Genomic DNA, 27,625 nt, shown 5'->3' with positions numbered 1-27,625 from the left:
TAGCCAAAAGACACCAGAAGAGGAAAGTATAATACATCTACCAAATATCATAGCTCTAGCTGAAGTTGACCTGGCTTCCTCAAAGAAAGGGCAAACACAGGTCTAGGCGCTGCAAGGGAAACACTCCTTGCTGAGCTGCAGGGTGCTCCGTAGGCACTAAGGTGACTATCAGAGCTTGTAGTAATAGCCCACAAATTAACAGAGAAAGAAGAGATTTCTTTAGCAGCTTTTGGGGCAGGGATGTTGGTCAAAAGTAGTACACTTGTCCTTTCTTCGAATGTAGGAGAAGCTACCCTGGCTGCAGGGTACCTGTGGCAGAGACATGTCTCACAGAAAGGTAGTGCCAGCTACAAACAGGCATGGGTGTGATGAATATCACAGGGTTGTGCTGTCCTGTTGTTTCTGACATTATAATGAAGAATTTAATCTTATTCTTCGACAGAAAACAAGAAAATATATTTTCTTCTTTAAAGTCTTGCATGAGCTCTAGCAATCCTAGAAAATACAAAGTTTTCTTTAGAAACAGTGACATCACATACAGTCATGCTGGAGACAGGATAGAAAGGGCTCTGCAGTGCTAGAGTTAAGATGTGTAACTTCAGTCTGAGGATTGGACACCACCATTTGTTCTGCTGAAAGTCTTTCCTAGTGAAAATTAAGCAGCACTTTTCCAGTTAGGGATAGGCAGAAAGAACTGGCAACATCAAGAAACACCATGTTAATACAGATGGCTCCTCTTCTGCAGGCAAAATTGCCTATAAGCATATGTACAGTTTCTGCCAGCCCACCGGCCCAATGACCTTATGCTGCCTGGTGTCTTTGGGGCATCAGGTGCTGGGGCAGGGGCACTACTGAGCACCATCGGTCCTGACAGCTCCATCCCTCCGTGCACTAAGGAAAGATCCACACGAGTACTCTGATGCGGCTACACAGAGAATTGTGCCACGTTGCTTTGGCTTGATGGGTATCAGCCATAGACATCAATATCTCTGGTTTTTGAAAAGGAAAGGGACTCTAGTCTTGATTATTATTCTTTCAATCAGGTTCAAAATACGTATTAGAAGCAATTTTCACAGCTGTTGCTGATTTGTTAGTACATCTGTCCCCAAATCTCCCTGCTGTTTGCTTTATGGTTTACAATCTTATTTTCATTTGTTTAAAGAAATGTTTTTCTCTCCCCTGTCGTTACATGAGACATGCACATGAACAACAGCACAGTGAGGAAATTGCCTATACCTACAGTCCTGTCAAGTGTGCAAAGCAAACAGGTGCAAACGGTGCTAGGCTGCCTTCCCCAGCCCCTCCTGCAGCTCTGCTTCTCTTGCCCTGACAGTGGCATAGAACAGTTTGGTGCCAAACCGCAGCTGAGAACTGCTTTACTTCATTCAGGACACCTACTCTTTGCTGTACGCTTTAGGAGGGAGAGCCTGTTTCCCTCATTAGACCAGCTGATGCAATGAAAAATACAGGCAGCTTTCAAACTCAAAGACCCTTCAACCATTCTAAGCCCCCAAATTTGTTAATTTTTCCAACTATGTGATAGGTTTAAAGCAAGATAGAACCTCTAGCTCTGAACCTTGCACCTCTTAATCTTTGGCCTGTGCTACTTTTGACAAAAATGGTACGGCAGGCTTTACAATCAGTCGCATTTTCATGGGAATGCAGAACTGAGGGAGACAGAGCTTATTTTTGTTCAACTATTTGTCTGAGTTTATATTGGAACTAGGATTTTTTAGGTGGGGGTGGATGGTGAAACAGCACACCACAGCTAGTGCCAGCAGCAAGCAGGCAGAAGCCTTGCTCTTGGCAAAGCAGGGTTGGGTTCCTGCAGGTTCTCACCCAGCCTGAGCTAAAGCAGTCTGAAGTGCTCCGCAGGAAACTCTAAAAATTTAAAATTACCTCCCCTCACCTGCCTTCCTGCCTTCGCAGTCAGGCCAGTCCAAGGGCTTTAATCACAAAGCCTACACGGGAGGGAGGGCTGTTTGGTGTGGGGGGGTGTTAATTATGGTCATTATGTAATGGGATAAAAGGTTGCAAATTCTACAGTATTAAAGGCACATCACAGGTAATTAAATACTTCTCCAGAAGTCTATGTTGCTGTTGAGTGAATAACATTTGTCATTTGATGTATACCTCCACAATTTCAATTACAGTAAATATTTCAAATGGGAAACTAAGACACAGGTCAACCAGCCCATCTGAAAGCATACACTTCTGGCCAAATCCTGCCGTGCACACCTCACTGCGGTAGCAAGATGCAGCTTTGTAGTCACAGAGATAAGAGCAGTGTGGGAGCCCTTAGCTTTTTCTCCCAGATGCTACGTTCCAGGCTTGTTACTATCGTGCTACTACCAGTTTACTGCACACGCATTATTCAAAACCCAAGACTATCAAATGAAAGCATGGCCAAGCCTGGGTGAAGCGTTCTGCGGTTATGCATTTTGTAATAGTGCTAAGCTCAGAAAGCAAATAGCTCCAGTAACGGAGATGTTTGCCCTCAGTGTGCTCCAATAAACTGATTTACCTTCTTTTTTTTGCCCCTTTTTTTTACAAAGAGCTGACGCAAGTTTGTCAAAGGGAGTTGGGCTGTAGCAGCTGTTGATTGGTTCATCTCCTACACTCCCATTTGTCTTTAAATCACTGTCCAACTGCTCTAGGTTGCACATGAGCAAACTTTTCATTACAGGTGCAATTCCTAAAAGACAGAACCTGCTTAGCAAGCAAGCAAGAGAACCTGCTTGACTCAGAGGTAAACCTAAAACTTTTTTTCTTTACAATGTTCAATCAATGTATTTTAGACACTAGCCATATCTTTAAAAATTGAGAATTAGAAATGTAATTAATCTGTAAATATATGTGCAATGTGAAGGATGGGGTTCTTAAGATTTACTGACATGGTAATTTATGTTGGCAAATATCTTTGGTATTTTTTCAGGAATTAAATTTAGTCTTTTTTTTTTTTAAAGTACTAAATCAAAACCTAAGCAACCAGAGAAGCATCAAAAAATGTTTAAATTGACCAGGCAATTAAGAAATGAATGCTGTCTTTCCTTTGTAGCCCTTGGCTAACTTCTGAGAATTTTTTTTGAGGCTCTTGATTTACTTGGCTCACATTTCTGTAAACAAATGAATTTTTGAAAGCAGGCTTTGCATTCTAATTGGTTATTTCACAGCAACACTACTTATTTCATTTTGAAATAGCTGTTTAGACAATAATAATATAAAATCACTGTCATGAAGATGAAGAATCTGGCAAAAATCTGCTAAATTAGATACCATGGCTCAGTTTACAAACCTTAATACTGCAAAACCCATGCAAATATTAGTCATATATGTGACCCGGCATAATTTGACCACTCATTTAATGTCCTAACTGAAGACAGGACAGAAATCAATAACGTGAAATCAGATACCAAATGTTTTGTAATTTTCTGAATCACTGCTGAAAACTGTTACTTAATAAGTTATGCAGAACAGTACCCTATACTTGAAGAGAGAAATAGTTCTACAGGGATAAATAACTTCCCTCTAATAATAGGTGAATCTCTTTTGCAAACAGTTTTTCCATTTTAACACCATACTTTAGGAAAAATCTTTTCCTTTCAGCCAAATACCACAGGAGGCAGCAAAACCATCGCCGTATTGAATCCAAGTTTAAGGAACACCGTAGAGCTAAGAGATTTTTCTTGTATGTTTAGGCACCAAATTCAGAACTTTGAAGCAGAAAGCATTAAGTCCCAGGGAAGCTAAAGCAGCTGAACTTTGGTGTTTCTCCTCCGATATGATGTGCTTAGCTTCTGGCAGGGCCCAGGCCTGCCCGACCTTGGTTGCTGCGATCTGTCACGCCATCACCGCCCTGGTGCCTGGCCATGGCCCAGGAGCAGCGATCCAGCCAGCACAAACCCCTGCACGGGCGCAGCCGAGCACGTGGCTACCAGCCCTGGCAGTGGGCTTGGGCATGACACTGCATGCAGCTGTAACCACCATTTTACTTTAAAGTGAGCCACCTAGTGCATCCCCCTTTTTCTAAATAATATCTCGCAGGTCAAGCAGTGACCCAAGAGGCACAGGGCTACCCCATTTCCCCCTGGTGAAGGGGTGGCAGCTCTGCCCCTTCAACGTTACTCATGGGGAGCATGTGCTACCAGTACCTCAGCGTCCTCCCACACCCTTCAGTACCTGCAGAGTAAGGAACCTGAAGTTAGGGATTTCCACCAACTAAGGTCCAGCTCTGCCAAGTTCTGCTGAAGTTCAAAGGCACCATTGCTTGCAATTACCGTTACAGTGTTTGCAGGATTCAAATCTAATACCGAGCCTGTTTCATGAGCCTCATCCTGCCCACATTTATGCCAATGGTTTTCAGCTCATGGCTTGCAGACCCCTTGATCTCTACCAAGCACTCCCTAAAAAGTGACAACTGCAAGAATCCAGGTTCTCAGCAGATTTAATTTTGCCACCTGAGGCTTTGCAATTTCGCAGAAGACTTTTAGGAATTCACAGATTAATAAAAAGTAGAAAACCACTGCTTTACCCAGTAATTCCACAGCCTTTTGACATGACACCCATAAATCAGATTACTTGTGTAAATGTTTGACAGGACAATGTCCAGATGATTCTTATGCTGTAACATGTACTTCCAGTCAATTTTTGTTCCCCTTTCCAAACTGTGTTTGCTGTGCTGCGCAGACTTTCCTCCTCAGTCTAATCTCTGTGTAACTTAACTCCTGGCAACCTTTTTTGCTTACTTTTCCTCTGTTTCCCAACTCTTTGAAGATCTGTATTTTTTGGACTGCTACTGCTGGAAAAGATGTTCCTCCGTTAGGCAGTGCTCACAGGGGAGGTTTTACCCTTTACCACGACAGGACTAAACGCAGTCAGATTTGTCAGCCTGACTTTTACGTGACAGATTAAAAATAAGCATCAGGAATTGGAAGGACTTACTTTCCCAGACAGGGCAATGTCTGCATTTGAAGACAGTTTTGTGAATGAAACTGCATTTAGGAGGGCTCTGTTGGTGGGGGGTTATTATTTTTTCACGTCCCGGAGTTATTCATATCCGAGCGGGCAGACCCCCCCGGCCACTGGAATGCAAGTGCTGGAAGCTCTGCCCTGATGGCCAAGTCACTTGTCCCCTCACACACACACCCTGCACGGCAGCAGAAAGGAGTAAACACAGCCACCCTCTCTGGTAGGAAATCTAATGTACTGTGATACTGCTTTTCCTTTTCAGTTGTTTTGTCTGGGTGAATCTTTTTAGTAAAAAGCAAGGAAGACGACTTTAATTTCTCTCCCAGGGTCAGTTTTAGCCTCCAGGATTGGTATGTAAAGTTTATATTTATGTTTTAATTACATGTACTCTAACATTTGGCCATTACAAATACATTTGTAGACGTTCTTAATTAAGAGCATCGTGTGATCGGTAGCAGAGGATAGTGAAGGTCTGATCGTCAAGCAAGGACCTATACATCCATAAATGCAAAACTATGAAAAAGGCTATCAAATAAATGCAGGGGGTTTTGACACAAAAGTTATTTGTTGTGGTGTTTTCTGATATTGTTGTTATACAGTTCTGGGCTGCATTTAGCGTGTGATATTTATGAAAAAAGTAACAGATCCAGCCAGTGTGCCTGTTTGCAAGGTTGCAGGTAGAGTGCCAGGATTCTGCAATTCTGGCCCCAGGTGTGCCAACAATGTGTTATCTGGTCTATGCTCTTTCCCTTCACCGTGGTGCGCCTTTGTCTCCATAGCTGTGGAATGGAAATGTAAAATGCATCAAGGAATATCTTTGGGAATGGAGAAGTATTGTAAAACTGCAATATTTCTTGCACAGTTTTCCTCTTGAATTTGGATATGAGCAAATGAATGCAAATGTGTATCTGCATATGAGACTATAACATAAAGCTGCTGAAATCCAAGAGGTGAAGTCCTCTTTGTAACTTCAGTTTGTACAGTTTCCTTTAGTCCATATAGAAATAGAGAGTTGAGTATTTATTCGTATGATTTGTAAAAGGCAGGAATTTTTCTAACACGTGTAAAGATAGTCAGTCATATCCATGTGAGAATCCAGTGTGAGACACAGCTTCTAGTTGTAGGACAAGTAAAAATTAAACACAGATATACTGAAAACCAGAAACTGCTATATCAGAATTGCACCTCCTAATTATCAAAGTCGTCATCACGTCGAGATGCTCACCTCCGCCGGATCCCAGTAAAAGGGACAAATCTTCAAAAAATTTAAATCTGTGACAACATTAATCTTACAAAACGTTATTCGGAACACTAGGCACTTCCCTTAAGAGTGTGCAGGTTTTGACACAGTGGTAGGAAAACCCTGTTATACTCCCTTCGCTTCTAACAGCAAGCACTTCTGCATCACCATCACCTAGAAATTCAAAAGCAGCAGTTCAAGAAATTATCTTCTGCTGGCTTTGTAATTTTGCCAGATGCTGGACATCTACTGTGCATCCGTTGGCCCCTGCACTCCGTCATTTGAAGGAAGACAGAAGGGCCAAGTGCCGGCATATAAAGGGACATAACGCTTGCCCTGAGTTTTCCCAGTTTGCAATGGCTTCCCTTCCTAACGCTATTACAAAGAACAAACACAAACCCAACAATTCACAGTGGTTCATCTAATGTGAGGAAAACTCTAATGAGTTCTATTGTGTTTTGTTTGCAGAACAGAGTGTTCTGGCAGGCCCCGCATGGTAGAGAGGACCCGCAAGCAGACGGCACGGTGCTGTTTACCCTGAAGAAGCAACTGCGTGTGCTGGAAAGCGCTGACCGCTCTAATGGATCGCATGGAGCTGCAAAAAGTCAACATCGAACTTGATGATCAGAGCAACAGTGGGGAAAGCCTTGAAGACAACTACACAGAGCTGGTTGATTCAGAAAAGGCTGCAATTAGGAGGTAAGCATTTAAATGGAAAGGCTCTGTTAAGGCTAGAAAGCAGTAATCAAAACCAAATTTCACTAATGGCATCTGGGACACAAAACATTTCCCAGGCAATACATTGACATTAATGTGGTTGTCTAGCTGGAGTTTTCCCACAGCACTGACTCTCCCTGCTCTGCATCCCAGAGGATGGAGTGCCCAGCACAGCAGGAGCAGCCCAGGTACCCCCTTGCTGGCCACCACCTGGAGTGACCTCTGCAGGCTCCCAGCCCCGAGCTCCCCCTTGGCAATTTCCATCCACTCTGGTCAGATAGTACCCATGTAATTAATATGCTGGCAGGGAAGTGCAATCTGAGCAAGCTGAGAGGGGGAATGCTTTCCAGGGCAAGGTATGGAGGGCAGCAGCTCAGTGCTCCCACTGGGACAGCCTACCCTCAGGCATCTCCAGCAGGACCAGCTGTAACACCAACACCTGGGTGGCCTGAAAAAGAATCTCAAAACCAGCCACCAGCCTCCAGCTCTCAGCTTGCTAAACCCTGTGGCATGTGTCTCCAACAGGGCAGCTGCAAGACGCTTTATTCCTCGAATGTGAAGTACATGCCTAGCTTTAACAAAGTGTTAGCAGTAAAGAATTGTTACTTTCCAACATCTGCAATCAGAAATAATTTGAAGATTACTGGGTTTAAAACTAAATTCCAAGGCAAAGCAAAGTTCTATTAAACATGCCATTGGATATGAGAATCTTGCAGGAGAAAAAAGAAGTTTTTTCTGAAGGATTTTAAAATACTTATTGCAATGTTGAAGGAAAGTTTCCACTAATGGCAAAAGGCGTTACTTGAACATAATGTGTGACATAAGCCTTACCTAATATTTCTTATTTTTCTTCATGTTCAGTCCATTTGCTAGTGACGATGCAGAAAGTCAGAAGTTCCTTACAAACGGATATCTGGGTAAAAAGAAATTGGAAGAATATAATGAAGAATATGTAAGTTTTGTTAATTTTTAAGAGTAATCGCAAAGTAAATCTTGTTAAGCTGAATCTTTTTCCAAAAGTTGCAGCAAACAAAGTTACTCTGGAGCCTGATCAGCATAATCTTGGCTTCAGAAGAGTAAACACATTTTCTAACTGTTAGTACAGCAAACCCTTTCTATTGCCTTGCAAGTTAAACTGGGTCTCTCCTTCACAAGTAGTCAGAAGAATTCCTCAGACCTTGGACTTCATTAGCATCTATGTCACCTCACCTGAGATGTCCAGTCAGGGTGGGTCTGCACCTATTTTTCTAACAGGAGATTTGGTTCAGGGGAACTTTGGTGTTCCTGTACCAAGGTAGAACTGGGTGTGTGCTTGTATTGGTTGTTTCCAGCATCAGTGTAAATGAATCCACATCCAACCGCGTTGCTTTAAAGAAAGGACATTCATGTTTGGCTTTACAATGCAGAACATCACACGCTCAGCATGCTTCCAGCTCTTTAGACAAATCCGTAATCAAATGGAAGCAGAGCACTGGTTCCTGGGGTGTGCATGTGGGTACCTCTGCTCAGATTTGTAACCTTATTCAAAGTTTTGATGAACTTGGTGCAAAGAAAGTAATTTTATTGGTCATGTTACAGGTTTTATTAGGATTGATCAAATAAAACCAAAAAATATTATTTGTGATTGCAAGCTAAAATTAAGAGCCATAATCACCCCCTTTCTTTTCCACTTGGTGGCAGATGTGACTCCCTCACACATTATCCCCCCTCCCACCAGCTTTTTGTTCTCTTCCACTCCCCTGCCGCCAGCCCAAGCTACACAACGCTTCCTTCTTTCCTTCCCCAGACACACTTTTAGTTCCCCAAAGGTGCACAACCTGCTTGGAGAAAACCTCAATAACCAGTTGGATTAATTTTAAAAAATCATCTGACTTTTTTAAATCAACAATTGGGAAATCTGTTAGATAACAGCATGCATTCCTACAGAGGCTGACCAGCGTAACCAGTTGTGGCTGTCACCCCCGTCACCTCTCAGGGATGTAGCCCTCCTCCCCCCGGAGACAAGGGGAGAATGTGAGAGGCAAACACCTACCAGCACAGCTGGCTTTGGCAGTAAAAGAGACTGTGGGCGCAGGAACCTTGACAAACCTCCACCTCTAAGAATCAAGGGGACAATACAGGGAAAACCATCAATGAGGATAATTAGGCTGTTGTGCTCAGTAAAACTTAAATTAATTGCAATTTTCTATTCTCGCTCTAACAGCACCAGGGTAGAGCTTCCTTTGGAATGTCCTCATTCAACCTCAGCAATGCCATTATGGGCAGCGGCATCTTAGGGCTTTCCTATGCCATGGCCAACACCGGAATTATCCTTTTCATGTAAGTACATAGAAAGAAAAGCAAATAGAATATAAGCAGTGAGCTGGAGCTAAAGTTTTTGTGGTTAGAGAGGTACATTAAGCTTGTTTTGTTAGCTGAAAAGTTTTGTGGGCTCATTTGTAATGAAAACATTTTAGCTGCACCACAAGGAGCCATCCGCTGCTGACAAACCATTATGGTTTTTATTTCAGCCCTGTTTTGTATCAGGAACAAAACTGTGAATTGATACTGTGCAGTCAAAAACCAGAGGGGAAGAACAGTATACTGGTCCAAAAATAACAACAGCAATCTTGCTGGTTCAGTATGGGAATTCAACAAGGGAAATAAATCACCCACAAAGTATATATTTACCTTATCCCGACTATGTAATCACTATGTAGAAATGGAAGAATATTTGATTCAAGTCTGAAATAGCAGCATGCTAAGAATGTAGAGGTATTCACAGATTTATTCAGATTTAACGTTGCTCCCTCAAAGCTATTTGTACTCTGTGTGCACAGATGACAGCAATGGTATGTGGCTGACATACAGTATCTATACAAAATGGATTTTGATAGACAGTAACAGATAGCCATGTGAAGTTTTTTAATCTATGGCTAACCCTGTAAAATGAGACAGACTACAACAAAAAACCCAAACTTGATTTTCTTTTTAATAACTGAGTTTAATTGTAACTGAAGCCTTAATTTTAATCCCGCATGAGGGCGGGATAAAGCATGACAGTACCGTATGACAATAGGCCATTGTTTTACATTACTGGAATCTAACAAGCCTTTAAATCAAGTTGCATGGCTATCGTTATATGACTTCTTTCTTCTGGAGATTGTAACTACGACAGCAACAGCATTTGAAATGCTACGTGTAGTTTCCAGTTGCTAAGAAACACCTCCTGTTTTGCCAGTAGAATTTTTAACTGAAAATTAATTGTAGATGCGAATGTTGTCCTGGATAAGTACTTCCCAGCACCTGCACTCAAATGATTTAGATATAGTATTTGCAGATACAAGTATAAAAGCTGGTTCTGAAATGAACTGCATTAGTCTGAAAAATGTAGGATTTTTTCCTCCAACTTTCTCTGAGCACTTTTGCTAACTAGTATAGCCACAAATTATCACTGAAAAGAAAACTGTGATACATCAAGCCTCACTAGAGGAAAAAAAAATTGCCTTTGCAATATCTTTATTTTTAAGGCTGTTCATTCACACAGGTGGCTAAAAACATCTAATATGAGCCTAATGACATTAGCTTTGTTGGCAGTGCTAAAGCAGGGAGTAATGCTAAAGCAACTTTGTGGAGTCGTAAACTGCAAAAACAAAGGACATATCCACCCACAGCTCGTTTTCTTTCCTGTCTTGTTTCCATACTTTCCGCATGAGAACATTCTCCCTTCTGGTAGGAGAAGGACTTTGATTTAAAAGTATAAAACTGTTTGGGGATATTGTTACCCTCATGGCATGCATCCACTTGCTAGAGGTTCCTCTGTTTTCACAGATCATGACGTTACTGTTAGCAGGACAGAAAAATCCCATCTACTAAATGGAAACTGCTGGACATTAATTCTAATTTAGACAATGCTGCCAGCATCGTCTACATTTTTGTAATTTACTGTTCTCATGTTGCCCAGTAGCTCTCCTGCTGGAAGATATTCTACAGGGTGAAGGCAAAAGGAAAGGTCCTAAAATTCAGAAACTTTCCAAAAGTTCTCGTTACATCCTCCTCTCCCACAGGGGAGGTTTGCAATGGCACAGAGCACACACTGGGATATCAGTTCTGTAGCCTGGCATGATTTAGCAAGTTCCAGCCTGGATGGCTTTGGTTTACTACACCTCATGCGTCAGGACACAGAGACCATGCCTCTGAATAGCAGCTGCACGTGTGCCCCTGACCAAGAAGGATGCCATCTTGGCAGGCTACACTGAGACCCCAGACCCGTATTGCATGAACCCACAGCATGAGAGATGACACTGCTCACATGAAGCATTGTCTGTCTTTATTGGAGAAAGAAATTTCAAAGAAAATTTTGAGAGTCTGGTGGCCATCATCTGGCCCCAGGGCCTATGTCTCCTCTTAGACTGTAACCCATTTATGAACCTGGCTGTCATTGTCTCCCATATCTGTACCAAGGCATTTGTTCAGTGGAGTGGAAGGTGTGGGCACAACCTCCTGTTCAGCCATGGAGTAAGGCACATCTGTATTTCCTAGCTCTGTCACATTATCTTTGCATCCCCTTCTGCACCAACACTTGTGCAGGCTGATAACCAGGCAGTTATGGTGATAAGAGATGCTGCCCACAGCACTGTACCCTGAAAATGTCATACAAAGCTACATTTTTCACCAGCAGTTCACAAGAGGCAGACAGCTGATATCACACAGGATACGAATGTTGCATGGAAGAAATATAGCAGTAATCAGGATTAATGAATTCAGGCCCCCAGTACCTTCAAGCATACTAGGCCACAAGAGTATGCTGCCAGTGTTGCAAGAGCAGGTTTTCCAGTGTCATGCCATGCTTTAGCATTATGCAAGATTTCTAATATACTTTGCAAAGCAGGCATCTCAAGCTAAACTCCACAAATTCTTGATGACATGGCAGAAGTCAAAATTAGTGACTAGCCAGGAGCTGGCAGTGAAGTAGTCACAGTCATGGTGCGAGTGTTGCTTTTTTATATAGCTCTGAATAAGAAGAAATTAAAATTAGAGGTCAGTGAGCAGGTAAGAGATCAAAGACCTGACTCTTGTGTGTAAATCCATTTACATTAGTAAAGTCTTGTTAACATTTGGGATTCTGTCCTTCTGGAATAACACAGAGCTGGCACTTACTTGGGCTTAAGCTTTGAAGGGGTTTTGGGGTGTGTAAAGTGCAACTGTACGCGCAAGCAAGCTACAGTTGAAATTTATTTCTGCGTTTGCACTGGGAGTCCAAAGCACAAACTTGCTGAAAACTACACATTGAACTTCATGACTATGAGCAAGTGTACGTTCAAATCCAATGAATGTCTCTGATGTCTTGCTTGGCATTCTGATTTCTGCCTTGCCTTGCAGAGTTCTGCTGCTCAGCGTAGCAATACTGTCACTCTACTCTGTCCATCTCTTACTGAAGACATCAAAAGAAGGAGGTATGAGGATCAGGCTGTGACTGGCTGAGTCCCTACTGCATGCATATGTTTCACCTTGGAATGCAATTCAAGTGTGTCTAATGCAGTGGCCCATATTTCTTTTTTGGTTTGTTTTTTGGGGTTTTTTTGTTTGTTTTTTGTTGGTTGTTTTTGGTTGGTTTTTTTTGTTTTGGGTTTTTTTTGTTTTTGCAGGATCACTAGTATATGAAAAACTGGGAGAAAAGGCATTTGGCTGGCCTGGGAAGTGTGGTGTTTTCATGTCAGTTACAATGCAGAACTTTGGAGGTAAGGGGCAAAAATTCTAACTTCTGACACTATTCTGCAGAACAGAAGTGCTTTCTCCCCTCTGTCTGGCTAAATGGCATCAGAGATGAGCCAGGTACATTATACACTACAGTGTAGTAAGGAAGGACAGGAGGAATTAATCTTTCCTTGTTTCAGCTATCTGACACTTCAGTATCTGGTTCTGGTGAAAGCTAGTTAGTTGCATTAGTCTCCATGACCGTTGAAAAGCCTTCAATAATGGCTAAAATGGCTTGGCTGACTGTCCTCAAGGAGTTGAACATTTCTTTTCATTGAGTACAGCTCAGACTAGATATCAGATGTTTCAACTCAGAAAAGATTAATCCACCCTAAAAGGAACAGCACATGGATCTGACTTCTCCATCAAAGTAGTGCATTTTCCAGCTGAATTCTCTACTTGAAATGACAGTTGGGTTGTGATCTTTTTAAGATGCTGAGTGTTTAATAGTGACTGCTGAAAGTATTCATGCACAAAGATACTTCATGTGAAATACCTATCAAGTAACCTCCATCCTCTCAGAACAGGAGACTACTTACATCGTAAGTAGTAGGGGTAGGATTGTACATTCATGCAACAATTTTATTTCCTTTTGCTACCCTGGAAAAAGCTTTTTAGGAGACTGGGGAACACTCTATCTGAAAGCTCAGGGGAGTTTGTAGTTTTTTCCAGATTTCTTAAGCATATGTAGTTAAAATATAAATTAAATGCATCATTGGTCAATTAAATGTATGTAGACTTTTTTGTGATCTCTGTCTTGGAATTTGGTATACTTTGCAAATCTCCATCAACAGAACATTACCACCTTTCTAGACAACTTTGCTACCCAGACAGGGGTGGTTTGCGTCTCTCTACTGCAAAAGGCTTTTTGATTTTGTTCATAAAAGGTCCTGTTCCATGGTCTTCCTTCCCTTCCTTAAGCCTGGATATCAAATGTGGTTGAATTCAGGAAGGAATTACGCTTCTCTGTTAGAGAGGAATAGCTGTTCTTCTAGTCCTTTTGTCTAGATTGATCCATAGGCCTCCAGAGACCTCTCTGTGGAGAACATAAAATAACGAAAAAAGCATGCCTTCTGGCAGTAACTTTAAATGAGATATATAAAAGTCCACCCTTCCATCAGGAATCTTGACAACTAGTTGGTGTTTTTTATAGATATGAAGCAGAGTATTGGAAGAAAGAAGCTGAAAATAGAAGGGATAAGACAGATGAAGAGGTTTAGAGGCAGTAACAAGTTACTACAGAATGTGGATGGACAGTGTCCACTGGGAAAAGCCACCACATTTACAACAGAAAAGCAAAAGGAAAAGTTGAGTGTAAATTAGAACAGTGCTAAAAGCATGTTGTTAAACCAGTAATAACTGTATGGTATTCTAATACTGAATGTTAGATGGCATTCCGGACATGCTTATAACAATGTCAAGGGAACATACCATCTATTTAGTCACACTGTTATTTGAACAAAACTCATTTCTCTATTTTAGCAAAAAATGGTTTCTCAAACAATATGTTTTTCATGCAGAATTAAGGGGTTTTAACACAAATTCTTTTTGTTGGAACTACACTGTTTTCTCTGAAGGTGTTTTTTGGTTTTTTCAGCGATGTCAAGCTACCTCTTTATTATTAAATATGAACTTCCTGAAGTGATCAGAGCATTTATGAAACTTGAGGAGAGTTCTGGGTAGGTACCTTTGCCCAACCTGAACCTCAGATGAAAATTTTTCACTTTGATGTCAGTAATAATGACTGTTACCTTTTATTCCTCCACTTTAGAGAATGGTACCTAAATGGAAACTACCTCGTCATACTTGTAACGGTTGGGGTTATTCTTCCCCTCTCCCTTCTAAAGAGCTTAGGTAAGCTTAATGCCCCACTTTATTTTTTATTTCTATTAGGACTGTGAATTTATATGTAGCTGAACTGTTTGTTTTGTGTTTTTTTTTTCTTGCTGCACAGGTTATCTTGGTTATACGAGTGGTTTTTCGCTGACCTGTATGGTTTTCTTTGTTAGTGTGGTAGGTGACCGTTTGGGTATTGTCTCTAAGCAAATACAAAGCCTGTAAACTGTGCAATGCTGTTATATTTCTTACCATGACAATTTAATGTGGATGTTAGAATAGCACCTGCAAGTGAATGAAATCAACAAGACTATTGCTGAATGAAGCCAGAATAAAAAAGATCAGCCTAAAAAACAACACTTGAGAGCAAAGAATAAAGCAGGACAACAGCAGAGGCAAAGTAGCAACAAATACTTGTAGGAGAAACAGAAGTGGTAGCACCTGATTTCTTACTCCCTCTCCTTCTCTCTTCTGTGTGCCTGTGTTTATATTTCCATTGACATACCCTGGATTTAAGTGTAATCTCCTATGGTGGTACTTTTCTGATGACACTGTCTACTCTTTTGTAGGTAATCTTCAAGAAATCCCAAATACCCTGTCCTCTCCCCATCATGGACCATGGGGTTGAAAACTGGACCGCCACCAACAGCACAGTGCCAATGCACATGGTCATGTTACCAAACGAGTCTCTCAGTTCTGGAGTGAATTTCATGATGGACAACACAGCTGAACACTTGCCGGTCCTTGACGAGCCAAAAGATACCTCCCCCAAAAGTGGTGTAGAATATGAAGCACACAGCGACAGTAGTGACATGTGTCAGCCAAAATACTTTGTGTTCAACTCACGGGTAAGTGAGATTCTGTAGAATATGTCTTTAGCCATTCATACCACAGCTAAACTGCTGCCTGCCAAAAGTCAGAGGTACAGCAGTGACCATTCTTACTAATGGGAGCTTTATTTTACAGACTGCCTATGCAATACCCATCCTGGCATTTGCATTCGTATGCCACCCTGAGGTGCTACCAATATACAGTGAACTGAAAGAGTAAGGTTCTTAAATTTTGTCCCATCCTTCCAGTTAACTATAGCTAGAGATCACTTTCTACGTGTTCTGCCTTGATTGCTGGTGTGTGGACACCCACCTGCTAATGATTTATTGCTTTCCATATTAAGCAGATAATGGCTTTGCTTTGACATAATAGTCAGATATTGATGACAGAGAACCTCTGTTCGGATAACCACCTTGACTGATATTTAGTTGGGAAAGGAGAAATCCGGACAGTCCTTTGAAGGATGTGAAATATACTGGGGAAATTGTTTGCACTGAAACAGATAATTCTGGTTTCCAATAACATCTTAATGAGTTCTGTGTCTGGGTCAGCTGCTGCTTATTCTTAAGGTTTCTTGGGATGCCATCTGCTTGGGAATCTTACATAAACTTTTCATCTAGCCTGTTTTGCTTATCAAATATCAAAAATCAAATACAATTGCTTAAATCAGCACAGAGTTGACAGTTGGGAAGGGCTAAGAAAATGCATTTGTTCAACAGCAAGAATTACATTACAGGAGGTTGTGTTGCAAAACTCAAGAAGGCCAAGACCCATTACCTCCTATTTCAGCAGGTTTAGTCCCAGAAGAAATAAAAATTCTCAGATAACATGGGACCATGCTTCCAGGTCCTATAAGCTGAAGATTTTCTCACACTAAATCTTTAAGCAAAGGATTTTTAAAGTAAGGATTTGACCTGCAAGAGGTTCTTGAACCTCCAGAACACCCCTATGTAGCTATAGGGGTATGTTCACATAGAGCTTACTGAAATCTCTTGTCTATTATTATAGCCAACTCTGTAATTTTAGCCACTCCATTTTTTATTTAAAATATACCATTTGAGATTCATTGTATATAAATAATGATGTACAAAATAACATGACACGTTTATATGTTGGCACTAAGTAAGTAGTAGAAATGGAGTTTCAACATACTTTTATACGTCTGTGCTGTTCTGCACAGAGCTGCAAAGCTTCAAGAGCTCTGTATAACCAATATAGTTGCTATGAACTTACTAGCCAGTGAAGGAATGTCAGTAGAACTATGACTCTTCAGACTACTTCTTGTACAAATAGAGACTTTCTAAGAATAGCCCTGTTACTGTCTTTCTCTCATACTCCAGCCCTTCCCGAAAGCGGATGCAGAATGTCTCAAACATCTCCATCACTGGCATGCTTATCATGTATCTTCTGGCTGCCCTCTTTGGATACCTTACTTTCTATGGTAGGTCAAAGCCCTGTTCTCTGTAGAATTTTCCCTCTTATTTTAAAGCAGGTGAGATGGTTGTATCACATTAAACCTCAAGTATTAACATATTTTCTGTGGGTCTGAATCCAGGTGTAAGCATTATTCAAACAAAATATGCAGTATATGTAATCTCCTGAATAAGCAGTGAGACTTATCCAGCTGTCAGGCCACAAGTCCCTTACCATGAGAGGCTCAGAGGCACCTTCTAGGAGGACCAGTTGTGTATCTTTTGGTTTTCTGAACTTGGACAACAAGCTGCTGCAAACTTGGCTCTTGGCAAAGGCCTAGAGTGACCGTACTAAAAATACGCTAGTGCTCAACAGTTTTACATGACATTATTAAGTGCTACCCACCCTGGCTCTACCACTAATTAAGCTTCACCTATGCTGAAAAACAGGTGCAAATCATTCTAGTGTAAAAAAAATATGGATGAGCTAGACTAATCAGTAGGTAAACAGAGCAGCCCCTGTATTAGCACACTTTTATGCAGACACCACCTCTTTTTACCTCGTTAGTTCTTCCATTACAGCAGAGAAGTGAATGACACAGCACAATCTGCTCTCTACTGCTGGGGCCAGAGGGTCTGAGAGCTGGGACACCTGCGTGGAGGTAGAAGAGAGGTGTTCCTAGTTCAGTGAGCTGTCTCCTATTTCATATCAGAGAAGTTATTTTTACCTTAGGTTCCACATCCACTTAATGACTTTGAGAAAGTCGTTTGAGACACTGGAGTACAAAACATCACCTCAGACCGTTACTACCCTCATTGTCTCTGAACAATGAACTTGTACCTGTTGTACGGGGAAAATAACTATTTTGTGCCTAGCCCATAACTTGTATCTGATGACAGCAGCTGGGCCAAAGCTAATCTTATCTAGCTGCAGTATAAAGATCTTTTTGCAGTGCAGATATTGCTTAAGTGATTTAATTCCCTTCTGTTTCCTTTTGTAGGAGAAGTTGAAGATGAGCTACTTCATACATACATCAAAGTGTACACCTTTGACACCCTCTTGCTGTCAGTTCGCCTGGCAGTGCTGGTGGCTGTAACCCTGACTGTGCCCCTTGTCCTTTTCCCTGTAAGTAGCACAGCTGTTGAAGCTGAAATCAGGGCTAGCCCATATCCACTCACTGTATGTACTCAGCACAGGCATACTTTAACATTGAAGAAAAGTAAGCCTGTGTTTTTATTTTGGAGGGCCTGTTTTCTCACATGCAGTTGGACCAGAGCAAGGACCTTAGGTAGCTACAATTGCAAACTCTGAAAGACTGAAATAAATTATTCTTTATAAATATAAGTAAGTCAGGAACAACTGCCCTGGCTCGCTCTGGCTCTCTCTGTGCTATATTTATCAGAGCAGCAGCGTAAGTACCAAAGACTTGAGAGTATACTGAAATCACTTACGAGATTTCCTAATACAGGCACCTACTATAGCATCCAAATTCAAGACAGACATGTGCAACTCAGGCCATGCGCTGTGCAGGACTGCCAGGCTTGGCTGCCAAGGTAGAGAACCAAAGGCCCTGTGCACATCTTAGGTGCTTGAGTCTATGGACAGGGGAGGAAGCTAAGTGCTAGAAAACAGAGGCAGTCAAGTCAGCCACATAATCAGATGTCTGAGCAAAGTTTGGAGCTTCCAGGTAATGTTCACAGGGAAAAACACACTATCCACAGTAGCAGGAACAGAAAGACACTTAGCTAAAAGAACTGGTCTGCAGAGGGAGTGACCCTCCTCAGGGATCAATCCCCACCTGAAGAACAGACCTCCATGCTCCTGAATGTACAGGACTGTCCCTCGTACATTCTCCGAGCTGCTACACAGCAGGGAAGAAAATAGTTGATCCTGGTCATTAAGTTTTGAGAGGCTGTTTTGCCATTTGTATGGCATGTTACGCTGCTGGCGGACGCCAGCAATCCACATCACACCATAGTGTTCATATGCGATAAGAGCAGTAACCTTGGGGTCCTCTGGCTGCATTGTCCTGGATGCAAACACAAGCTCTGTATAGTTTCCAGGCTTGCTGACAAACACCTAAGAGCAGCAATCACTATTCAAGGTTGTCTAAAAAAAAAAAAAAAAAATTCTGGTATAAAGCATCCAGGGTGATCAGTCCGTCTAGCCTGGTGCACTCTGGTGCTCTGCCTTAAATGTCGTGTTTAAACCAGTGACTAAATGTTTAAATTAGTCTTAACTAACTGATCACTCTTTATGGGAAAACAAGAGCATTGCAAAAGCCTCTGTCAGATGTAGCATTTTGCATGTTTAGCTTTTGGTATAATCATTTTTATATATGAATACTGTCCAAAGGCATAGCAGTTACATGCCACAGCACTAATTGCTTTATTGAAAGAACTCCCATGAAAATATCATTTGCTTGTAAGCCAGCATATCAAACAGTTTTATACAGCATATCAGGACAACCAACTTAGCAGATCTAATTACTCCAAATAAACAGTATAGCTCTATCAACTAATTTTCTATGAACTACCACATTTGTATTTTCTTAAAGTAGTCAGATTTATTAGTTTATTCTTTAAAAGAAAAAGGAAATAAATGCATCGCTAAAAAAAATAAGTATAGATCTATGTACCACTAGTCATAGTGTACATATGATTCCAAGATATAAAACTCCATAGTTTTATTTTAAGGACTACGTCACTGCAGGAGAAATGCACAAGATGCTGACAATAAGTGAACAGGAATGCAGGCAGCAGTTCTTTGGTGGAATAAAGCTGTTTCACACCAACTCAGGGGCTGAACAAAATTTTTGAAATCTGCCTCCCTCTCCCTAATATTGGCTCACATCAACCTGAAAAACATCAAATGCAAAATTCATGCTGTGGTTTCCAATGATGGGCTTCAAGTCTGACAGAACCCCATACATTTACAGAATTGCCAAACTCATCCAGAAACCGTTGTCTGTTATGTTAAAACAACCAAACAGAAGTGGGGTTTGAGATTTTTTCACTGTAAAAACATCTTTATTCAACTTCTAGATTTCAAATCTTTTAAGTCAATCACGGTAATTCAGAGTAACGTTATCTCCAGCCATCAAAGGGATTTGCTCTTGACCTTTTCCCTACTTACCATCTTTGCTGATGAAAAAGCAAAAAAAACTCTCTCTGTGTTGTGTGAGAAAGGCAGCAGAGCAAAAAGGATCCTCTGAAATAGCTTTTAGGATTATAATTTCCAAGTGGAATTGAAAAATATGCTTTTATTTTGAGATAGAGATACATATATATGTATATTTAATGAAAGTGAAACAACAGCTTGCTTTTTCTCTCACTGAAGTAAATGACAGAACTCCTGTGGGATTTTCAGAGGGATCAGGTTCAGGAATACAGCAACTCATATTTCACCCGTGCACTTTTTGCCTGCTTATTAGTATTCATAGTGGGGGTTTCTTTGTGGGTTTTTGTTTTTTTTTTTTGCTGATATTAGCATCTTTCAGTTGAACAGATTTAATGTCCCTTATTTTACACCCTATTTACCTGAATTTCTTCTACACTGCAAATATTTTAGTTTCTGCATTAAACTGTGAACACAGATCTCAAAAACGTACATCAGAGTGAGATTACATTAAGGGAATCAAAGACTGAAAACACATTTCTTCAGACAGAATTTGTCACAGCAGAAGTAACTAGCATAGATCATTTTAAAAAGTGAAAAGCAAAGATAAATTAATTGCTCTTTTATTTTCCCTGCTGGTTTTCATCTTACAGATCCGTTCTTCTATCTATACATTGCTGTTTCCCAAAAGGCCATTCAGCTGGATAAGACATTTCCTGATTGCAGCAGTAATTCTTGCTTCTAATAACCTGCTTGTCATTTTTGTCCCGACTATTAAAGACATCTTCGGATTTATTGGTAGGTTTCATAAATACTTTTTGTTTACTCTGTTAATCCTTTCCACAACGAATTCACATTCATGGACTGAATGGCAGTCTCAGTTTGGCTCTTACAATAGAGTAATATAAACACAGATAAAAGTGAAAATGGAAATAAAAATTCCCAAACAGCTGACAGACAAAGCTAAACAGTACCCAACTTTGTTGCCACCTTGCCTGAAGCACAAGTAATCCCAGTTAAAAAAAAAAAAAATAATCCCATTTGACAAAAAAGGGCACTTAGTGCATGTGGAGGAGAGGAAAATCATCCTTGGTTTTCAAGCATCTGTAGACTGGACACAATGTACTGACTTCCAAACTGTGATGTTGGAAAAAGCAGAAAAGTGACACATTCTTTTGACATTCACAGTTCTCTCCCTACCTCTTTCTTTTGCTCAGTTTTGGCCTCTAACCAAAGAGGTTCATGAAAAGTCTCCATGCCCTGAGCTACTTGTGGACTCAGGGATGCAGATGCCCTTGAGAAAGACACTCAAAGGGGTTTTTGCCTTTTTTATACGTTATGCTCCATGCAGGCAGGCAGTTTTCTCCTTGCTGCCTTTTACACGGGGGCCACCATGCTGGGCTCTTCAGAGAGGAGACGAGTAGGCACTTCCAGGGCACAGGTCATCCACCCTCTGCTTTTTCCATCCACCCTTTTTGACACCAGCTTTCCAGGGCTGTCACATGCTCCGGGAATGCCTGTTTGTCCTTGCTTCACCAGCTCACATGCAGACATCTGTATCACAGGCAGCCACGCTGGTCTGAGCAAATCCTCTCAGTAACGAGTGCTTCTTTGGGCCCCAAGCATCAAATAAGTGTTTGGACATCTACAGCTCTGCACAAATGCTGCCTCAGAGAAAGCCCTTTCTGCAGCTTCGCTTGGATGAGCAGCTGCCTCCCCACACGCCGTCTTTTGCATGTGCACCACGTTGCTTATGTGTCAGACAGCAGGGTATTCAGCTTTGCTTTCTCTTCCAGGTGCTTCTTCTGCTACCATGCTAATTTTCATCCTCCCTGCTGCCTTCTACCTGCGGCTCGTTGAGAAGGAGCCCCTGAGGTCTCCCCAGAAGATCGGGGTAAGGAAGCTGGCAGCAATTTTAAAAGGAAGGATGGGAGGGTGTGGGGTCACAAATACTCAGACCTTTGACTTGCAGTATCTGGCACTTGCTTATAAATGGTAGTGTCTCACTCAAAACAGGTCAGGTAGTGTGATTCACCCTAGCATGGAAAGCCAGGCTTCAACTAGCCAAAGCCTTTAGCCCACTGCTGCTACTGATTCACAACAGTAAATGTCTAGGTTAAAGTGTGTCTTAAATAACTAGAAAAAGGCATTTATTTAATCCAATCTAAGCTCTAGTTGACACCTGCACTTGCATAAATACCACCAAGACTATAAGGAGGTGTTGGTTCATGCTAGAAGGCCAGCTGTGGAGTAACAGGAAGATTTGAGGTCAAGGTTAAGAAGAAAGTTGTACTGCAGAGATAATTGAGTTCCCCTCTGACATAGATCCATACACCTACAGGAGACATACACGAAGGTCTATCATTTATACACAGCATGTGTTTATGTCATGCTGGAGTGTTGCAGCAGCAGCACCTTTCATCCTGAACATCAATAGCTATCTGCACATTTAACAGTATCACCAAGGAGATGTACTTTGGAAATTTAATCAGAAAAGTTGTTAATGAAATATATATGCAGGCACATAATGTAAACAGATGTACATTTATACATTTATATGCATGTTCACAAAAAACAAGGAAGTGGAAATTCAACTGACATACTGCAAGTACAAAGAAAAAGGTTTGTTATAAAATTATTTCTGATTATGACTTTTGAAGCTGTTATTATAGAGAGATTTTGCATATTTGTTCATGTCTGTCTGTTCATTCTTCATGTTGCTGTCACATCTAAAATTTCACAGCCTGCACTGAGATCATACACTATTCACCATTGTGTTGCGAGGCAGAATATTGTTAAGTGTGGATGGGTTATGGTAAACTAAAGCCCCACTAAAGCAAAGGGTGACTATAAGCATCTGAATCACTTGAATATATGCAGAAATGTCTTCAGAGAAGAGAGATGGGCTTACCAGTTTGTCTAATAAGGCTGAAAAGGATTAACACTGAAGCTGTTCTTGATATCAGAGACAATGATCATTCATTGAAAATGGGTCAGTTTTTAAAGAAAAAAACTGTTTCTCTGTTACATGTTTTGCATTATTGTTCATAGTAACATAGCGGGGGGGGTGGGGGGGGTGGGGGGGGTGTCCAGACCTAGTCTTGTAAAGCCCAGCTCTCCTGGACTGAAATTTACATAGGGCTAACTTTGATTCATGTAGCCCTGTATGACATTATTTGGGCTTTAGTCACAGCCAATGACCCAAACCTGGGCCTTGGGTGTTAAATAAATGCGGTTCCAGTGGGACAGTCTGTGAACTACAGTCTGCTCAGTCACGTGCTTTATTAATAATATTTCATTTTCCAATTGCAGGCTGTACTTTTTCTCATACTTGGCATAATCTTCATGTTTGTGAGTATGACTCTTATTGTAATGGACTGGATTTACAATCCTTCAAGTTCCGGACATCACTAACCTGTGGAGACAACCAAGTGCTTTTTATAACATAAATATTTGTATCGTGTGCTCCAAAGGACACCTAAAAGGGACTGTTATTCCTAGCTAGTAACTGCAGTATTTTGAAGACAGTTTCTGGTAAGGTCACTACAACCCAGTGGAGTCTACACCATACTTTTCACTAAGGATCGTTATTTATGCATTAGCAACCTGAGCTTAGCATTTCTGGCCAGGTGAAATGAAATGTGTGGTGTGAATGCTTTCTGTTTTCAAAACCAAAATAACTGTGTACATAGTCCTCAAAAATAGCTTTGTGTCACCCTTTTCAAACTCTCCCATCATGCTAATAACCACAGAGCTTTGGAAAGGTAATGGCCAGAAAACCAGCTAGTGCCTTGTTTTCTATCTGAAGCTTGTGGGAGTGGCTGGCCAGGTCCCAGAGAAAGGGTACGGTTTCTGTAAGGGATCTGAAAGGTGACCACTCCCTACAACCTGTCTATCAGAAAGATGATGGCTTTGACAAGCCAGTCGACAAAGCTGAGCATCAGATTTTTTGCCCAAATTCATTGCCCTTGGCATGTGACAGCTGTCCTACAGTATAAAGCTCTCTGGCACAGACCTTGTGCTGGGGCGTATGCTTGAAGAACAGTTAAGCATTTGCATTTTGTTCTTAAAGTTGCCTGTGCTGGAAACATCAAGCATTTCTGCTGTGGGTTTTTTTGGTTTTCTTTACTTCTTTAATTCTTGTGTGAGCTTGCATCACTGAACAATTTGTATCCTCCATAGAAACTTGTCTTCCATTCTCACAGGAATATAAGGAGACCACAAGGTGTGGCCAAGCACATTGTTCAGTACTTGTGTATTTGATAAATGTTCAGTGCAGAAAACTGTAATTTGCTATATATAAAAATATATGTATTTATGTACATAATTTTTTGTTTTCTTGTAGGTATAAAAAAGTTACCCTGTGGTAAATGATTTTTGAAAATTTTTTTATGTGTCACTGTTTTCATAGCCACACATTTAATATTGTTTTGAAGAAAACATACTGGATTGGTGGGTTTGTAAAAGGTTCATTTTTATTCATCAGTGTTTGAAATATACGTGTAGCAAACCCTGTTACCTGTGTAAAAATACATTCAGATGTTTACTACTTACATTACAATAAATTGCAAGATGTTTTCCTCTTAAGAATTTTTAATAGGTACCTCAAAGTTCTGTATTACTGTTGTACACCACAAACTTTGGTAAGTTGCTCTGCTGCTTGTCTATGCATATGCTAGCATACATAATTAAGGTATGCAAAGAAAAATACATTGTCAATAATCTCAAGTGTGTCGGGCTATGCAGCTGTGCAAGACAGAAAAAAAAAAAAAAGTTAAGTTCCATGTTATATGGATGCTTAATTAACACTCAATACCCTCCAGACTGTGATTTTAGCTGTGCTATGGAGTACCCACTATATATGACCTCTGCACACCCCAGGGAAAAATAGTCAGAGAAGTCACATTAACTCCATAGCAGAGGGAATGAGTGGGAATGTGCAAGTGTTGGTTTTAACATGCTTACACAAATCCAGGCTCATGTAATTGGAGTTTTCATTTTTCAACTTAGAAATCAGTTGAATACCCACCTGTAAACTCAGAAAACCATAAAGCACCCAAAAGTTGTCTCTGCTCACTCCTCAGCTTTGCGCAAAATTCTGTATGTGTATATCAATGTGTGTATACTTACAGGTTAACTGGAAAAGCATATCAAATACTTATTCCATGTCAACTGCTACCTTTCTGAGCAGTATTTATGCTCACTTGAGTACTGTAACCTTATATACAGGGGCACAATTGCCCATGAATAAGTCTGTCCTTGCATGTTTTAAAGAAAAAAGTTGTCAATAATCTTTTGACCTGTTTTAAGCAGATTAGTACAAATAACGCTGAATTATTACTGAAGAGGCCTTTAACATGAACTAGAGTTAGTAGTAACACACCCACACACCTCTCTTCCTGTTACCATTACGGAGAGTTACACGCATGGAAGAACTGAAACGTAACTGCATTTTGCTTCAGAGCAAAAGCACAGACAGTGACTGCAGCTGCATGTAGAGACTCAGGAATTCATGTAGCCCACCTAAAATATAGATGACCTCAAGAAAAGTAACAGAAAACCTATGGAAAAACAGCATAAGTCACTGCCTTTTCACAACACAAAACTGTCGGTGTCCAAAATAGAGGGTAGAGAGTCTGTAAACTGTCAGTTTTTCAAGTTGAAATATGTCGGTGACAGCGATATGCAGCTGCTGCACACACTGGGAGCCAGAGTGGTATTGCACACTAACTTATTAGCACTCACTGCTGGGAATGGTGGATGCTGGAACATTTCTTGAACATTTGTAATGTCGACAATAGGACTTGTGAGGACTTTTATTACAAAACCCTCCATGGATGTATAATAAATGAATTTTTCAAAGACTAGATATTTTTTTCTTCTTTTTCAAGCTAGCAGGAGAAAGGGGTTTTTTTAATCAATCAGAGTCAAACTGGTATCCTTAACACAAGCATCACTAAAACTGCATTCCCTTTGAAGAGAGAAATTTGCATATCCATGTATCTGCAAATGAGCAAGATGGCAGCCCCTTCATATAATAACCCTTTTGTGTACCCTGTTTACATGTCTCTATTCATGGAGCTGCATAGACATCACTGGGTAGAGAATGTCTGGTGTTAGAAGTGGGATCTGTGAGATACTGTACGCCTCGTTCTTTGGAGCATGGGATTAGCTGGGATACACAGTATAGTAGCTAAGTATAGTCACTATTAGGAGTGCATACCAGATGGTACTGCTCTATATAAATACTTCCTATCATTGCAGCTGTAGGTTTTCCTGATGTTACATATTTGTCCGGTGTATAATCAGCCCAAAATATACTGGTCTACGCACCACTCCAGCACCAGTGAGCTCATGTGAGAACCATGCTCACAGACCCGGCCAGCCAGCATTTGCAACCTGCCCCCTAATGAGGGAGGCACTGCAGACCCAGATGCTTGCTCAACACTTGCAACATGAACATCTTCTCCAATTTTCTCCTTCCCTTGTGGTTAGGTATCCTTAATTCCCTGCAGCATCTCCTTTGTTCTGTATTGATGGTTCTTAAGCTATAAATTACTTGTGGCAGGAGGTTGTTTTAATTAAACAATTAAAATCATGGCAAGTGAATGAGGGGAGTTAAAGAAAAGAAAAAGGTATGTCTTCAAGGACAAAATAGCAAGAAATGAAAATTTATTAGAAATTGTGGTAGTCATAGAGGTGTGTCGTTAGCTGGACGTGACAAGAACGACAGAAATGATATAGAAAAAAACAGAAGTAATGAATAAATATTTTAGCTCTGGATTTGGAAAGAGGCAGAACAAGGGACACTCACTAGAGGGCAAAGTCCTCTCTAGTCCATAAAAAAATCAAAGATGATGTTAAACAACACCTATCTGAAAGAAAGGCAGCAGGCCTAGATAAGCCACAAAGCAGCTGGCTCTGGTGTTAATTTTCAATAAAGCCTGGCATGCCTGGCTAGTTCTCAATGGCTGACATAATAGTAATCAGAGCTAGTCAGCAATTACTTGCTGAGAGGTCTAGTTGATGCTGTATGTGGAAAATTTCCATTCATCTGACTTTAAATTTCAATGGAAGTTTTATTGAAAATGTGCTATTGCAATGAAACTGTGGTGAAGCCTGTTTTTCCATTAGCATGCTTGGCAAGGTGTTGGGGGCTCCCAGGGGTTACAACTCCTGGCTTCCACCTCCCCTGGAAGCTGGGTTCCCCTACTGTAAGGCCAGCCTGCTGACACCCAGCCCAGCTGCTTTGGCTGGAGGGTCAGGGTGAGCTCCGGGTCGCAGAGTTTCCTCCCATGGAGCTTGGCCTCAGTGCTATGGTGGCAATCCTGTCAATATTTCCATGGTATATTGTGCTGTTCAGTAGCATCCTAAAAAGAAGAACCCTGCCTGGAGAATGTTTTTAGTTAATTAAATCATCACTTACAGAAAACACTTTACAGCTTGTGCTGAACCTGGGTGATAAAGACTGTTTTCATAAGAGCATGGGAGATATCAAGCTGGAAGGGATCTCAAGCAACCTCCTGTTCCACCCCTAGGTTAGATAACAGTCTTAGGTTGGTGTTTGAAGGCAACAACATTGGCTCCACCTGCTCATTTCAGACATTTAGTAAAGTCCAGGAAAAAAAAAAGAAATTGCTGTGTTAACTGGTCTTACAATTGCTAAAGCCTGCAAAGAGCTGCTGTTTCCAGCTACACCGGAGACACCTCTGATAGCTCAGTACCCTCTGGATGCTGAGGTGCTGAGAGACATCTGATGCGCTGCAG

At 41.1% G+C, this 27,625-nt stretch overlaps 1 protein-coding gene across 1 annotated transcript; it reads left to right on the top strand.

The window, feature by feature from the left end:
• Positions 1-2,640: 2,640 nt before the first annotated feature.
• SLC38A4 (solute carrier family 38 member 4) lies at positions 2,641-25,725 on the top strand. Its single transcript, XM_055712938.1, has 16 exons — positions 2,641-2,749; positions 6,677-6,907; positions 7,787-7,877; positions 9,129-9,244; positions 12,287-12,360; positions 12,553-12,645; positions 14,259-14,340; positions 14,433-14,515; positions 14,616-14,674; positions 15,067-15,345; positions 15,464-15,543; positions 16,669-16,769; positions 17,742-17,866; positions 20,512-20,656; positions 21,655-21,752; positions 23,171-25,725. The coding sequence occupies exons 2-16, from the start codon at positions 6,789-6,791 to the stop codon at positions 23,270-23,272; spliced, it is 1,647 nt and encodes a 548-aa protein (XP_055568913.1). The 5' UTR covers positions 2,641-2,749; positions 6,677-6,788; the 3' UTR covers positions 23,273-25,725.
• The last annotated feature ends 1,900 nt before the right edge of the window (positions 25,726-27,625 follow it).

This window comes from Falco cherrug, chromosome 5 (genome assembly GCF_023634085.1).
Source record: "Falco cherrug isolate bFalChe1 chromosome 5, bFalChe1.pri, whole genome shotgun sequence".
NCBI lineage: Eukaryota > Metazoa > Chordata > Aves > Falconiformes > Falconidae > Falco > Falco cherrug.
This window is presented reverse-complemented; position numbering and strand designations above follow the sequence as displayed.

What these genes read in the sequence shown, in the direction of transcription:
- SLC38A4 (XM_055712938.1), top strand. Translation starts at nt 6,789, where the DNA reads ATGGATCGCATGGAGCTGCAAAAAGTCAACATCGAACTTGATGATCAG. An exon ending in AAACTTGAGGAGAGTTCTGG is followed by an intron (nt 14,341 to 14,432) that starts GTAGGTACCTTT and finishes CCTCCACTTTAG; the next exon opens with AGAATGGTACCTAAATGGAA. An exon ending in CTCCCTTCTAAAGAGCTTAG is followed by an intron (nt 14,516 to 14,615) that starts GTAAGCTTAATG and finishes CTTGCTGCACAG; the next exon opens with GTTATCTTGGTTATACGAGT.